General features: G+C 59.2%; 1 protein-coding gene across 6 annotated transcripts; it reads left to right on the forward strand.

The window, feature by feature from the left end:
* Positions 1–1,918: 1,918 nt before the first annotated feature.
* Positions 1,919–14,902, forward strand: SLC16A5 (solute carrier family 16 member 5). 6 transcript variants are annotated; one of them, XM_037493452.2, is made up of 6 exons: positions 1,919–1,940; positions 2,578–3,177; positions 6,110–6,365; positions 8,690–8,833; positions 10,066–10,875; positions 11,935–14,902. In XM_037493452.2, the coding sequence occupies exons 3-6, from the start codon at positions 6,167–6,169 to the stop codon at positions 12,165–12,167; spliced, it is 1,386 nt and encodes a 461-aa protein (XP_037349349.1). In that variant the 5' UTR covers positions 1,919–1,940; positions 2,578–3,177; positions 6,110–6,166; the 3' UTR covers positions 12,168–14,902. The 6 variants fall into 6 exon arrangements, with proteins under 6 accessions (XP_037349349.1, XP_037349350.1, XP_037349351.1 ...); XM_037493453.2 differs by lacking the exon at positions 1,919–1,940 and adding an exon at positions 2,216–2,234; XM_037493454.2 differs by lacking the exon at positions 1,919–1,940 and having other exon boundaries at positions 2,564–2,791; positions 2,953–3,177.
* Positions 14,903–15,113: the final 211 nt, after the last annotated feature.

Consider the following 15,113-nt stretch of genomic DNA (forward strand, 5'->3'; position numbering starts at 1 on the left):
ATGATTGTCAAAAAAGATGCGTGGTAGAAGTCCAACGTCATCCTTTTCCACGGGGATTTAGGGTTGTTTCAGAACCATTTGCTGAAAAGACCTCATTTTTCTTTTTTTTTTTTTTTTTTTAAATTTTTCTAGAGGCATGTCTTATTTATTTATTTATTTATTTATTATTTGTTTGTTTGGTTTATACATGCACTGGGTACAGTCAGAAGCGTGGGAGGGTGAGAGAATTCACCAGAGCCAGAGCGGGGAGCAGAGCAGGCAGAAGGACCGAAGGACACTGCTGAGGGGAGCAGCGGGCGGCAGGAGAGGTCTGCGCGCCATGTGGGACCCTCCTCCGGTGGCCGGGGAGCAGCCGGGGATCGAACCGGCTGCAGAGGCTGCAGGCAGCTTCGCAACCCAGCGCTCAACCGCTGCGCCACCGGGGAGGCCCGACCTCATTTTTCTTATTGGATTATCTCAGCACCCTTGTGGAAATCAACTGATCATAAATGTGTCTCTCTGTGCTATACTGTCTTGATTACTGTAACTTTTTTTTTAAAGATTTATTTATTTATGCATAGAAGAGCTGGGGTACAGGCCAGAGATGCGGGGGGTGAGAGGATCCACCAGAGACAGAGCGGGGAACAGAACAGGCAGACGACCAAAATACACTGCTGAGGGGAGCAGCAGATGAGACAGGAGAGGTCTGCCGCGCCGTGTGGGTTTCTCCCTGGCCGGCCAGGGATTGAATTCAAGCTGCAGAGGCTGGGGATTGCTTCACAGTGCTTTCTAGTGCAGTGCTTAATCCCTTGCGCCACCAGGGAGGCCCGATTACTGCAACTTTGTAGAAATTATATGTTTATCCAGGGTGGATTAGGTGGGGAAAAAACTGGAAAAGAGACTGCAATTCCCAGAGGCACTTGCGGAGGCGGTGGGTGGGCCTCCTCTCACCTGCTCCAGGACTGAGGAGTCACCCTCTCTTTTCTGCTCCCCTGAAGCTCATCTCTAGGTTTGATTTTTGGGTTTTGTTTTTTTTTTTTTTTTTAGATTTATTCATGCATACAAGAGCTGGGGTGGAACCTCCCTGATGATGCAGGCTGTTGAGCCCAACACTGTGAAGGTGTCTGCAGTCTCTGCGGTGTGGGTTCGATCACTGCCGGCCTGGGAGCTACCCACATGGCGCCGCAGACCTCTCCTGTCTCACCCGCTGCTCCCCTGAGCAGTGGATTTCGGTCAGTCTGCCTGTTCTGTTTCCCGCTCTGTCTCTGGTGAATCCTCTCACCCTCCTGCACATCTGGCCTGTACCCCAGTTCTTGTATAAATAAATCTTTTTTTAAAAAAAAGAGCTGGGATGTAGGTCAGAGGTGAGAGGACTCCCCAGAGACAGAGTGGGGAGCAGAACAGGCAGATCTACTGAAATCCAGTGCTGAGGGGAGCAGCTGGTGAGGCAGGAGAGGTGTGGGGAGCCAGGTGGGGACCTGAGCTCGGGCTGCAGAGGCTGGGATTGCTCCACAGTGCTGGCGCTTAGCCCCTTGCGCCACCAGGGAGGCCCCAGCCCTAGGCATTGACAGGACGGACTCCCAGCAGCTAAGTCCCCAAAGAAGGGACGCTCCCACCCCACGCCCGCCGGAGGTGGTGCCTCTCCATCCCAGGCTTTCTCCCTTCCCGCCCGGGCCCGGGAGCCCCAGCAGGAGCAGGCGAAGGCGCGGAGGCCACGCAGGGCCTGTGCCCACGACATGCTCGTGTGAAACCCGCCCGCGGAGCCGGCTCCCCCGCCCGTGCCCGCGGCCGCACCCCGGAGAGGCCGCGCCCCCTCCCGCCTCGCGCCTCCCGACACCGCCGGGCCGGCTCCCAGGTGGTCCCGCCCACGGCGCCCGCCCGGGCCGCCTGCGCCGCGCGCGCTCGCCCAGCGGGAGCCGAACCGCAGCTCCGGGCCGCGGCCCCCGGGCCGCTCCGCGGGGGTGGGTCCGGGGTGAGGATCCAGAAGCGTCTTCCTGTCCGGGTCCCGGCGGCCCCAGCCTCGGCTGCTGGGGACCCCACGCCGGGGGTGGGGGGGCTCCAGAGCGACTCCTTGCGGGCCACGGCCGGAGACGGGCGCGTGGGCGGGACCGGGCGGCGTGGGCGGGACCGGGCGCCAACCCAGGCCCGGCCCGCGGGCTCCGCGCTGGCGCCGCCGGGGCGTCCGGCAGCCCCACCCCACCCGGGAGAGCGCGCTGGGAGGCGGCCGGATTGGGGGACCGGGCGGGCGGGCCAGGGTGAGAGGTCATGGAACTCCTGTTGCTTAAGCCTGGGGGTGGGGTACCAGGGCACAGGGGTACGTTTTCGGTCCAAGATGGAAGGAGGGTGGCCAGTCCCTCTTGGCCTGCGGAACCCACTCCCTCCTGGTGGACTTGCATGGCCGGGGTTTGCAGTCAGGTCAGCCCCAAGTTCACTGCTCCGCCCGCTCTGCCCTCCAGTGGGAGCCCCACTGCTGCCGGGTGTTCTGGGCTCCAGGCCCTGCACCCTGCCAGCTGTGGAGTCTGGGGAGGGAGGGGATCGCCGGAGCCAGGGGGCGGGGGTGGGGGGGGTGGGGGGGTGCCCATCTTTTCTCTGCTTCAGGGACTGGGGCTCCTCCTCCTCTCACCGTGGAAGAGAGCCTGGAAATGCGGGAGGAGGCCCCTGCACTCTGGCTACAGGCCCCGTAACTCCAAATCTCTGCCATGAGGGTGTCAGCTGGCCCTGTGACCATGACCACAAACTCGGAGGCGCTGGGAAAGGATCCTGAGGGTCTCGCAAGGAATCTGCCATCAGATGGGAAGCCCTGAGAAGGGGGGTATGTGCCACGGGAGGAGGACGGGAAGCATCATCTGAATTGTTGCTGTGCCCACAAACCCAACCTCAGGCCATTGGGCCTTGGCGATGTGGGCGCTCTGGGCTGGGGTCCTTGAGGTCTGAGGTCGCAGCTCCGTGGAAAGCTGCTCACCTCCGCCCCAGGAAGGAAGAGCAAAGCCTCAGCAGCCCCGTCTCCCGTGGGCACCGGCAACAGTGTGGTGCCCTGGCTCCCGTGCAAAGGAAGGACCACTTCCCTGCTGGGGTAGAGGCAAAACCAGAGCCCCCCAGCCCCATGGCTTCTCTGTCCCCCTTGAGTCTTCGGGAATGGACCTGCCTGCCAAGAAGCGGGGTCACCCGTGGACTTGTCTGCCCTCCTGGGGAGCACAGGTGGGTCACATTAATGTTACCGTTTGAGCTCTGCTGGAGACTGGGTGGCGGGTGGGGTTCATGAGCAGGTGCCTGCTGCCGCTGTAGAAGGGGGGATGGCAGTTGCAATGAGAAACCAGCAAATGGTCCACCCCAATGCGGAGTGAGAACCACTATAGGCAGGGGGCCCGGCCCAGCGTGGGGGTGCGGGCAGCAGAAGCTCCTTGGAGTGCTGTCAGAGCTGAATCTTGAGGCAACAGCGGGACTTGTCTCTGGCTGTGGGTTTTGGAACTAAATTCCTGAGGAGGGACTGGCCTGCGAGGGGAGGGAGCCAGAGGGCCAACTGGCCATAAAAACTGTGTGCCCTGGTGTTGCAGGGAGCCTGGGGGGAGACGGCCCCTGGTGGGAGGGCTGAGTCTGCAGAGGAGTGGGCGCAGAGGTCCTTGGCCTTGAGAGGCAGGTCTCCCAGCTGGCAAAGAGAGAACACAGGGGCTGAGACTGTCTCCTGCGCTCTGACGCCCGGGAGACCTAGAGGGAGAAGCCTTGAGGAGCCCAGCGCGTTGAGAGGCTCTGGGGCAAAGGCTGGTGCAGAGTGGAGGTCAGAATCCTGGGCAAAGTCCCCAAGGGACTGTGGGGAAGTGCTACTAGAAGGGCACTAAGGACCTTTCCAAAGGGGAGCAGGATGGGATGAACAAGAAGGGGCCAGGGCTGGGGGGGACGGGCAGCTGGGCTGGGCCCCAGCCTCCAGACCCCCCTCCGGTCTCCTCTCTGCTCTCCCTTTCTCACTGCCTCCCCGGGGTCAGTTGACAGCGTGAGGCTTCTAAGTGAAACCGGCAGGTTCCCAGGGCTTGGGCGTACCAGGGGTGGGGCAGCGGTGAAGGGCAGGGCAGGAGGAGGTGAGGCGGCCAAGGAAGGTAGGTGGACCTTCTGGGAGCGAGAGGGGAAAGTAGAGGACTTCAAGGGGCCTCCCGGATGTGTCAGAGCCAGTGTGCTGGAGGAGCGTGCATCTGAGGTTTGCCCTCAGCCTAGAGCTGGGCCAGGAGGACAGGGGATGGGCTGGGGGGCTGGATCCTCTAGGGCCAGAAGTCGCATGGCATGCGGGGACCCGGGAGGGCAGGAGGTGTTTTCCTGCCACAAGCAGGGCTCAAGGTCGCACGCACACATGCTTCCTCCTTCACCCCTGAGGCTGGGGTGAATGGGACACCTTTTTTTTTTTTCTCAAAGATTTATTTATTTATGCACCCGAGAGCTGGGGTACAGGCCAGAGGCGTGGGGGAGGGGTGTGTGTGTGTGTGAGGGGACTCACCAGAGACAGTGGGGAGCAGAACAGGCAGACTGACTGAAGTACACTGCTGAGGGGAGCAGTCGGCGAGTCAGGAGAGGTCTGCGCCCCATGTGGGTTGCTCCCTGGCTGGCTGGGGATCAAACTCGTGCTGCAGGGACTGCGGACAGCTTCATGGGTTGTGTCTTAACCCTTGTACAACCAGGGAGGTCCGGGACACCCTTCTTGGCTGGGCTTCTGGAGTCCTTTGGGGAGGGAGGACTGGAGCCTCGAAGGAGACAGTTTAGGGTGGATGCAGCTTGGGTGCTATTTCAAAGCTCCTGGGCCTGGGGGGAAGGTGTGAGGTGCTGGACTTGGCAGGAAGAGGGGGTTTCATATTTCTGAGAATTTCCTGAGTTGCCATGGGATCTAGGACCTGGGGCTAAAAGGAGGGAGGCTGTGGGAGCAGTAGCTTGTGGAATACGCTGGCTTCACTGAGGTGAAAGGATCCCCAAGTGCAGGTGAGGTCTGCGGGTGGTGGGGTGCCACGGAGCAGGGGAGCAAGCAGGTGGGGTGGGGTGATTGGAACAGGGCTATCTACCTTGGAACCTGGGACGACTGGTGAGGGCAGCTTCTGGGCTTCTGGGGTGGGGGCAGTGGCCTGATGGCGGCCCAGAATGAGCCAAAAACCAGAAGGGGGTGTGCGCGCACTGCCCAGTGGGTGACCATGTGTGTTATGTGTATCTGCATGTCTGTGTGTCATGTCTATGTGCTTTTGTTTAAATCTCTCTGGGTTTGCCTTGTATCCGTGTGTGTATCTGTGTATTCCTAAGTCTCTGCGTGTCCACGTATGTGAGTATGTCTGTAGATTTTCTCTGTGTGTGTGTCTGTGTGTGTCTCTACGAGTCCATTTCTCAGTGTCCGTGTCCGCCCGTGTGTCTGCCCGAGTGCCTGAGGTCGCCGTGCTTGTGTGTGTGAGGGTGACTCTCGGGCCGTGGCGGGCGGCCTGTGCCTGTTGTGGATGTGCTGCGCGTGGCCGGGGGCGCCCCGGAGAGCTAGTTTGTAGGGTGATTTCAGACGAGACCTGCACCTTCTTGAAAACTGCTTGTGTGGCACTTTTTTCGGTGTTCTGTGTGTGTGTACATTTCTGGGCTGCTCCCAGTCCTGGCTGGCTCACCTTGTCCTTCAAGATAGCACTGATGGTGAACTTTGCTGTCACGTGGCGTTGCGAAAGCCTGTGTGTGAGCCGGAGCCCTGGATGTGAATGAGAATGTGCCTGTGTGCCTGCTTGGGGACTGCCCTGGCTGGGGGCGGCTCCACTCACCAGGAAAGATTGAATGCTCCTGGGTGCAGGGGCCCAAGACCAGGCCGGGAAGTCCCGCCCACTGACCACCTAGTGATGCAACCAGCAGAAAGAATTCCAAGAATTCACCCCACCTGCCCTGTCCTGCGGATTGCTCACCTGGCCGCCCCTCCTGTCCCTCCTGCCAGGCTGGCTCTAGGAAGTGGGTGAAAGGAGATGCCAAGGCCAGTGCGTGAGCCTCTGGCCACCTCCAGGGGGTGGTGCCCCTCTGTGATACCTGGTGCCAGGGCAAGAGGAAGGGAGGGTTTCAGCCACCGGGGAGGTGGCGGGTGGGCTGGGAGAGGGCTGCCGCCTGCCGGCTGCCTGGCTCCAATCTGTCCCCTCCCCAGGTGGCCGGAGCCGTGGTAGCAGCAGTGGCGGGGCTGTGGCAACACTCCTAGCAGAGGATGGCCCAGGCCCTGGAGCGCCCCGAGGGCAGCTGGGCCTGGGTGGTGCTGCTGTCCTCCATGGTGACCCAGGGCCTCACCCTGGCCTTCCCCACCTGCATCGGCATCTTCTTCACCGAACTCCAGCGTGAGTTCCAGGCCAGCAACAGCGAGACCTCCTGGTTCCCCTCCATCCTGACAGCCATGCTTCACGCAGGGGGTGAGCAGCCTGGGGAGGGCCCAGGGCGGGATGAGAGCCTGGGCTAGGGAGGAAGCCATGCTCCCCGGCCTCCTGAATCCCTCTCACTGTGGCTGGAAACGCTGCCTGGTGGGGTGAATCCCTGGATGTCAGCAGGGCCTGCCCCCTGGCTGGAATCCCCATGTGTGTGGGGAACACCTGAGCGGAGCCTGCCAGGTTGGGCCAGGCAGAGCTGGGGGTGGAGGCGCCTGTCCTCTTGGCTGCTGCTGGAGGATCCATCCCGACCGGAGGCAGGCTGGGTGCTGGCGCAGACCCCAGGCATGACCGGAGGTCAGAAACCAGCTACGTCACCTCCCCGAGGCACAGTTTATTCCTCTCCCATATGGGCGCTACACCCAGCTTCCTGCCCCCCTTCCACATAGGCTGACAGGGAAGAGCACATGAGACCTTGTGTTTTAGAGCCTCTGACGGGGCGGGGGACTGCCAGGGCTGGGAGATGGAGGGAAGGCAGGCCTCACTCTGTCCGCCCCCCCCATTTCCTGGATGACTTCCAGGAGCCTCACCACCCCCACCTACCTACCCTCCGGGTCCTGCACAAGAGCCTTGGGCCCAGGGCCTGTCTCCTGGGAGTTCTCCAAGGAGACTCCACAGACAGCCACTTCATGGGGACGCCGGTCAACTGGAGGCAGACAATGGACCACAGTGCTCTCCCCATGCCTGTTTGCTGCCTCGGCTGACCCCATCTCCTTGCCTACCTCTTGCCACTCTCCCTCCACTTGGCATTAGAAGCCTGCTTGTTATTCCGGGTTCTTCCCCCACTAGGAGAAGGCCAGACTGGGGTAGATTGCCACCCTGGCTAGGATGACCCCGAAACCTGCCACCCAAGGTGGGGGGTCTCAGGGCAAGAGAAAAGTCCAGGCCTGGCCCAGATCACCTGCCCTTTTGGCCTTGGAGGTTGGGGCAGACGTGGGACTCTAGTTCAGAGAAGGATCTGGGCCAGGGGCTGGGAACCAAGGCGTCCAGTGGGGACCCCACTCTCTGGCCAGCGTTAGACTCACCCTCCAGGCACTCCACATCTCCATCAGCCTGGGATTCCTGTGTCTGTCTCTCTCTCCCATACCCACACACCCTTGCCTACGCTCATTCCAGATATCACAGGCATTTTAAACCTGGAAGTATCATGAGTCCTAAGCATTTCCCACCCCACCCCAGAGAGCAAGCAAGCGCCATGTGGTAGTCCTGCCCCAGGCAGCCGTGAGTCCATGGCAGAAGCAGCGGCTGACATAGGGAAGTCCCCTCCACCTGTTCCCTCTGCCCAGCACCCTCCAATATCAGTGAAACTGGCATATCCCAGCTCCCACCCCAACTCAATGACTCAGGACTTTTCTCCAGAGCCGCCTTTGCTAAATCAGGCCAGAGCATGGATCAGCGTATCCTCCAGGGCCTCGCCTCTCCCTCTGCCACCACAGGGACAGTGGGTCAACAGCCTCTTCTTGTTTCTCTTGGGATGGGTACTGGCTTCCTCTGCCATCTGGCGCTCACACTGGCTCACACACTCCCCATGTGCACACATGCTTTCCCTATCCCTTTACCCCACTCTGGGAAAGGAACTCCAGAGAAACACCACTATGTGGGCTTGTGGGACTGGGCCCTCCCTTTGGTGTGTGTGGAGCAGCCCAGCCAGGACTGGTTCATTTCTGGGTCTGGGCTGGTGAGAAAGCAGGTCAAGGTCAGGGAGGGGAACAGCCCCCTCCACCAGCAACCAAACTTCTGGGGGCAAGAGTGGGGAGCAGAATAGTGCTGAGAGGAGCAGCAGAGAGACAGGAGCGGTCTCCTGCGCCATGTGGGTCACTCCCTGGCTGGGGATCGAACTCAAGCAGCAGTGGCTGCTGATAGCTTCATAGTGCTGAGACTTTAACCCCTGCACCACCCGGGAGGCCCTGCTCACCAGGATTTAGATGCCCTGGGCTGTGTCCATTCAGGTCATGAGCCAATCCTGGTTCAGGCTGGAGGTGCCCTCAGGTCAGTGCAGAGGAGGCCCTCGATCTGTCTCCCTGGGGATCCCTACCAGGTGAGACTGAATGTTTGTAGCACCTCACCTCACCACTGCCCAGACATGACCCAGTCTGAGCCCTCCCTCTGTCGGGGAGGAAACTGAGGCACAGTGAGGCATCAACCTTCCGTGGCGAGTTGGGGATCAGAATCTAGGCCTGGAGTTTCCAGGGCTGGTGCCCTTCAAGCCAGCTGGCTGGTTCCTGCTAGAACCTGTCCCAGCCTCACTGTCCCCTCCCCACAGACCTCTGCAATCAACTGGCCGGCTCCTCACTCCTCTCCCCTTTCCGCAGGACCCCTTTGCAGCATCCTGGTGGACCGCTTTGGCTGCCGAGTGGCAGCGATGCTGGGGGGCGTGCTGGCCTGCCTGGGCATGGTGGCCAGCTCCTTCTGCCGCACCCTCAGCGAGCTGTACATCACAGCAGGATTCATCACAGGTGACTGCCATTCCATGCCAAGGCTCACCAGGCGCCTGGTACAGGTGAACAGGGCGGGCACAGCACCTACTTATGGGGCCACCCCCAGTTTTGCGAGGGAGCATGAGCAACAATGAACAGAATACTAAGAAGGGTGGTGTCTGCTCGTGACCAGCACCTGACAAGACAGGACCACCGATGGGGCAGTGTCCCGGCTCGGGCGAGGGTGGGTAGAGATCAAGTGAGTCAGGAGAATACCAGGCGCAGCAGGGACAGGAGGGCTGGGGAGGCCACCATGTTTCAACATGGCAGTTAGAGAAGCTGGCAGAGACCCAAGGCTGTGAGGGAGTCTGCCATGAGGGTCTCCCGGGAAGAGCATTCCACGGAGAAGGAGCAGCCGGAACTGTCAGGGAACATTGAGGGGGCCAGAAGGGTAGAGGGGCATGAATATGGGGGTCTCATTCATATTACGCAACCCTTATTCATAAAGGCCCCCTCTGTTGTGGTGTTGAGAACACAACGCGGAGCCAGCTGGGGCTGGGGGCAGGGGCCAGGTCCTGACTGTAGCGCCACCCTGAGGCCGTGCTCAGAGGAAGATGTCCAGGGGCTCATTTAGAAGGTGGGAATGAAGGGGGAGAGGACCTGGGACCAGGACTCGTGGCCTGGTCGTGAGCTTCCTCCCCAGCGTATTCGGCTACGCAGGTGCAGGAGTGAGGGGGGCACGGACAGGCCCCACTGGACTGAGTCAGGAGAGGACGGTCTGGAAGCAGATTCTAGGCAGAGGCAACCGCCAGTGTCCCAAGGGAGGGTGCTGCTTGGTGTCCAGGGGCAGAGAAGAGCCGCTGACGTGACGTGATCAGGGTGAGTGACAGGCAGTGGCCTGAGAGAGGAGGTGGCCAAGAGCCAACCCACGTGGAGCCTTCCAGGGCAGAGTAAATATTCTGGATTTTTTCCTAGGTGCAGTGGGGAATCTTTGGAAGGTGATAAGCAGGGAAGAGATGCAATCTAATTCGTTTCTTAAAGGGCACCCTGGTGCTATGCCCAGGGGAGTGGGTGTGGCCCTGGCAGCCTCAGGAAGGCAGATCAGGGAGGCGTCAAGGCAGGCCAATTTCATCTTACACACCTGGGGACCTGGAAGTGGGTCTGGGCTAGAAAGGAAGGAGGGCAGACGTGGGACATGACCTCCTAGCCCCACTCGGGGGCGGATGGGAGGCCTCGAATACCCTCGAGCTGGCCTTCCCTCTCTCCTGCAGGCCTGGGCTTGTGTTTCAGCTTCCAGTCCAGCATCACTGTGCTGGGCTTCTACTTCTCCCGCCGACGGCCGCTGGCCAATGCCCTGGCCTCCATGGGCGTCTCCCTGGGCATCACGCTGTGGCCACTACTCTCCCGCTACCTCCTGGAGGACCTAGGCTGGAGGGGCACCTTCCTTATCTTCGGTGGGGTCTTTCTCCACTGCTGCATCTGTGGAGCCATCATGCGGCCCATGGCCACCAGGGTGGCCGCTAAGACCAGAGAAGTCCCCCACCCGCCTTCCAAGACACCGGCTCCCAGCTGCCTGGCAAAGTGCGGCCAGGCCATCCAACGCCACCTGGCCTTCGACGTCCTGCTGCACAACGCAGGCTATCGCGTGTACACCCTGGGCATCATGTGGATGATCCTAGGTTTCCCGCTGCCTCACATCTTCCTGGTGCCTTACGCCATGAGGCACGGGGTGGACGAGCACAAGGCGGCCCTGCTCATTTCCATCATCGGCTTCAGCAACATCTTCCTGCGGCCTTTGGCGGGGATGCTGGCCGGCCGGCCCACCTTTGCCGGCCACCGCAAGTACCTGTTCACCTTGGCCATCCTGCTCAACGGGCTCACCAACCTGGTGTGCACAGTGTCAGCCAACTTCTGGGTGCTGGTGGGCTACTGCCTGGTGTACAGCGTGTCCATGAGCGGCGTGGGTGCCCTCCTCTTCCAGGTCCTCATGGACCTCGTCCCCATGGATCGCTTCTCCAGCGCCCTGGGACTCGTCACCGTCCTGGAGAGCATCTCCATCCTCATCGCCCCGCCGCTGGCTGGTGAGGCCCTGGGAGGGAGGGCGGCCAGACGTGAGTGGGCAGAACATGGGATGGGGCAAAGGAGAACCGTCTGGATAGATGGAGTTCAGTGTCAAGGGGTAGGGACTTGGACTCTGGGATTTTCTGAAGCACCTCTGGGGACTGGCTACAGCCTGTTTCCCAACTGGCATTTGAGGTGTGAAGAGTTAAAAATAGGGTTTGCATAGCAGACTTATCTGAGTCCTTCATCTTCCCATCTCTACCTTTGTTTCCCTATCAGGGAAATGGGGGTGACAATAGAATCTACCTGGGAGGTTTGTAAAGCAAAGAGCTTAAGGGCCGAGTAAGCACTCAGTTACTCCCCAGTTCTCACACTTCCTGCCCGTGGGGCCTGGGCAAGTCATTTTCCTCCTCTGAGCCACAGTGTCATCTGCAAAATGCAGAAAATAACCTGTCACAAGCCCCAGTTCCCCCATGCCAGTCACTGGGTGGGCATGGCTGAGGGCAGAGAGGAATTCCGTTCTCTTACCTCCTGGTGGGAGATTCGGAAATCAAAGCAGGGACACATGTGTGATTCCCAATGGTGCTTGGAAACAGGCAGGGAAGCAGCGACCCGCACGAGAGCAGGGCATTGGGAGTCCTTGGAAAGGTTGGTGGCGCCCTCGGGCTGCGGGCAATCATGGACACGGACCTGTGGCTATTACAGGAAGACAGAGGGCACTCTTCCAGGGGTGGCAAGGTATCCCCGGTCTCCAAGTTTGTTCTCCAAGCCAACAAGTGGGGAGAGCTATCCAGGAGAAATGCAGGTAGGGCCAGGGTGTGACCGAGCAGAGATCCCATATTCCACCGGCCCCCTTGTCCTGGACTTCCTGCTGGCCAGGGCAAAGGAGACGTGCCCTGAAGTCTCCTCCTCCTGAGCATTCTTCCTGCCCAGGCCAGAACAGGAAGATCTGCTAAGATTCCTATCTCCTGCTCCTTCTTTTACTCAGCAGATGGTCACTGAGTACCCTGGCTGAAAGCAGTTTAGCTGGGGAGGCCCAGTAGCTTCAGGCAGTGACCTAACTTGCTTGTGTCCCCTAGGCCTCCTCCTGGACACCAGCAATAACAACTTCAGCTATGTGTTCTACATGGCCAGCTTCTTCCTCATCTCAGCTGCTCTCTTCATGGGCAGCAGCTTCTGTGTCTTGCAGAAGAAGGAGAGGCAGGGTAGGCAGGCTGAAGCAGAAGAAGCCAGCAAGGGCCACCCCGTGGAGGGCGCAGATGGTTCCGAGAAGCGCCTGTGCTCAGAGGCCACATCTGTGACCAGCATCTGAGTCCTCAGTGAGTGACCTCTGCCTCGGACAAGAATGGGATGTCCAGCTGCTGTGCCAGGACTGGGATGGAGGGCTGCCCAGGAAACCTAGGCCACAGGCTGGCCAGGGTCTGTGCATCAGGACTCAGCTAGGAGCTGGGGCCTTGCCGGCCCCCTCTGAAGACTCAGAGGTCCTGCCAACTAGTGGACTCCAGGAGCAGATCCTCCTCATGTTCCTTGGGCACCGGCTTCCTGGGGTGTGGGTCAGGGCCCTGCTGGGGGCTGCCCCAGTGCAGCTGTTGCTATGACTCAATACACTGGACTTCAAAGTCCAGCCTGGCTGCCTCCAATGTAATCTCTTTGTCCTTCTCTAGCTTCCAGATGGTTCCAAAGGAGCTCACCCCTCCTCCGCCCCCCCGTCCCCATTCCCAAGTGACCCAGCCCACATCATTGTTGGGGTAACCAAGGCTGGCACTTTGGCTGCACTCAGCACAGTTAGCTGGGCCTCACACTGACTAGACCTCTGGGAAGACGGGCCTTGTGAGAACCAGTGGTGACCTGCGGTGGTGGAGGGCCGGGCTGAGGAATCAGCCTGGGTTAAATGTTGGGTGCAGTCCCCATCCTGTTCCCTGGGCAGAGAACTGGAAGGGAGCCCCTGGCTTGGGTCCTAGCATTAGTGAAGTGTGAGAGGTACCCTGGGCACTCACAGGTCCTGCTCCAGCATCTTCTTCTCTGCATCTTGGGCGGAAGATGCAGAGCATCTTTCAGCATTAGGCTGAAAGGGGAGTGGAGTAGGGGAAGAGGTGCTAGGCAGGCCCTGAGGACCTCTGTGGAAATGGAGCCCCCACCCCCACCTCACCACCCTGTCTGAGTGTCAACCCTAGAGTAAGTAACTGTTGGCCTATGTTTGTGGTCTGGAGGTCAGAGCTCCCCCATACACAGGCTTTTTTGCAGGTACCCTCCCTTCCCTGATGTCATAACCTGGGGGCTGGCTGTCATCAGCCTAGGCCTGTCCAACAGAGGGAATGGAAAAACAGATTTTGTTTGAATTTGGCAGAGAAAAATGTTTCCTGCAGCAGGTTATAAAGCCTGTGAACTAATGAAACTGGAGAACAGGCCTGGAGTAAGTTTCTCCCTCGCTCCCTCTTCAGTTCTCCTAACTCAGCAGGGGCAGCGTCTGCCCTGAGCCTTGTTTGTTGATTCAGTCTAAACCCGGCTCCAACAAGAAAAGCTTATCAGGAGAATTGATTTTATTTTTATGACCCAACAGCAGCCTCCCTCCCCTCCAAGTCCAGCTGGCAAGAATCACCATCCTTGGGGACTGCTTGTCTTTCCAGGGCTCTGCCACAAGTGCCCCCATATGGCCAAAGACAGTAGTGCAGGGGCAAACTTCATATTTGGGGGTGCCACCATTTGCAGCCGCCTGCCTTTGGCAAATTGTTCATCTCTAGGCCATTAGAAAGGAGGTTGGTTACAGTCTCTTCCAGCTTGGAAGGTGTTATCCTGAGGATTGGCGTTGCCTTCCTGCGCCTCACCCAATTCTGTGCTTGGCCACTACCCACAGTTTATGTACTGAGTGGGTGATTCTTGGACCTATTTTACCAGGTTCTAGCTTCCCCACCTTCATTGAGTGGAAAAGGAGGGAGTGGGAGCTGGGCCTGGGGGCAGCTGAATGCTTTTGGTGCTGGTAGCCACCAGGCTTTGAAATGTGCATCCCCTAAATGTCACTTCCTGAAAACATTTAAGGACAAACATTGTCTTTTAAGGACAAAAAAAAAAAAATAAGTGAACATTCAGTATATCAGTATAGACAATCTTCCACCTCAGCTGGCCCTGGCAAGAGTGACAATAATCTCTGGACAGCATCCCTTGAAGACATGTTGCTGTGTGCCAAGCTTGGCATCCACTGTGTGCCAAGGACTAGAGAGAGAGTAGTAACACCTAGTTGCTGCCCACAGCACAAAGCCAAGACAAAAGCTTCCCCAGGAGGAGGGCCCTGGAGGCCTTGGAGGGAACAGAGGAGGGAGGGTGATGTGGCACATCTGATTTCAGCACTCCCTCTTGGCTGAGTCCCAGGATTCCTAGAGTCTGGAGCAGTTCCTGACCAGCGCAGGGTTGAATGCACTGCTATGTTGTCTCTAAGCCCTGAGCTCCTGCTCCCCAGGCCTTTGCTGATCTCTCTGGCCAAAAGCACCCCCACCCTCCCTACACACACACCCTGGGCTAAGAAGTACATCCTCAGGTCTCATCAGTTCCCCACAGAAGCTGAAGGGCCTGGTGAGGGAACTGGGGCCACAGCTGTCACAGAGCCAGACTATGGTACTAGCTCTGGCCCTGGGACGGTGCAAAGGGCAGGGGCTGCCCAGGGATCTGAGGACATGCAGTAGGCCCGCCCTCAGTGGGGCTGTCCTCAGCTGGAGTATGGCAGCCACTGTCTTCATCAATCGCCACCTTCCTGAGAAGGAATGGGCCGAAGGGCTCCTGAATCCTGTGTTCCACAACTCAAAAGCAGCCAAAGGGCCTCCCTGGTGGCGCAAGGGGTTAGGCATTGCACTATGAAGCAATCTGAAGCCTCTGCATCAGGAGTTCGATACCTGCCGGCCAGGGAGACACCCACTTGGCCAGGCAGACCTCTCCTGTCTTTCCCACTGTTTCCTTCAGCAGTGTATTTCAGTGGGTCCGCCTGTCAAGCTCCCCACTCTGTCTCTGGTGGATCCTCTCACCCCCCGCATCTCCGGCGGGTGCCCCAGCTCCTGTATGCATAAATAAATAAATCTTAAAAAAAAAAAAAAAAAAGCTGCCAAAGTGAAATATCTGGCTAAACAGAGGCTCCTTCTAGGGCCAACGGGGAGCACTGGCGCTCCCGGTTACCCAGCTCCCGGGATGTCTAGACAGGGCTCGGGGATTCAGTGCCAGGCTGGGGAGCAGGGGTCGCCCGGCTTTTGGAAGGGAGTGTCAAAGGGCCCGA

The sequence above is a fragment of the Talpa occidentalis genome, unplaced genomic scaffold, assembly GCF_014898055.3.
Source record: "Talpa occidentalis isolate TD23 unplaced genomic scaffold, MPIMG_talOcc4v2.1 talOcc4.7, whole genome shotgun sequence".
Lineage (NCBI taxonomy): Eukaryota > Metazoa > Chordata > Mammalia > Eulipotyphla > Talpidae > Talpa > Talpa occidentalis.

What these genes read in the sequence shown, in the direction of transcription:
- SLC16A5 (XM_037493452.2), top strand. Translation starts at nt 6,167, where the DNA reads ATGGCCCAGGCCCTGGAGCGCCCCGAGGGCAGCTGGGCCTGGGTGGTG. An exon ending in AGCCATGCTTCACGCAGGGG is followed by an intron (nt 6,366 to 8,689) that starts GTGAGCAGCCTG and finishes CCCTTTCCGCAG; the next exon opens with GACCCCTTTGCAGCATCCTG. An exon ending in CACAGCAGGATTCATCACAG is followed by an intron (nt 8,834 to 10,065) that starts GTGACTGCCATT and finishes TCTCTCCTGCAG; the next exon opens with GCCTGGGCTTGTGTTTCAGC.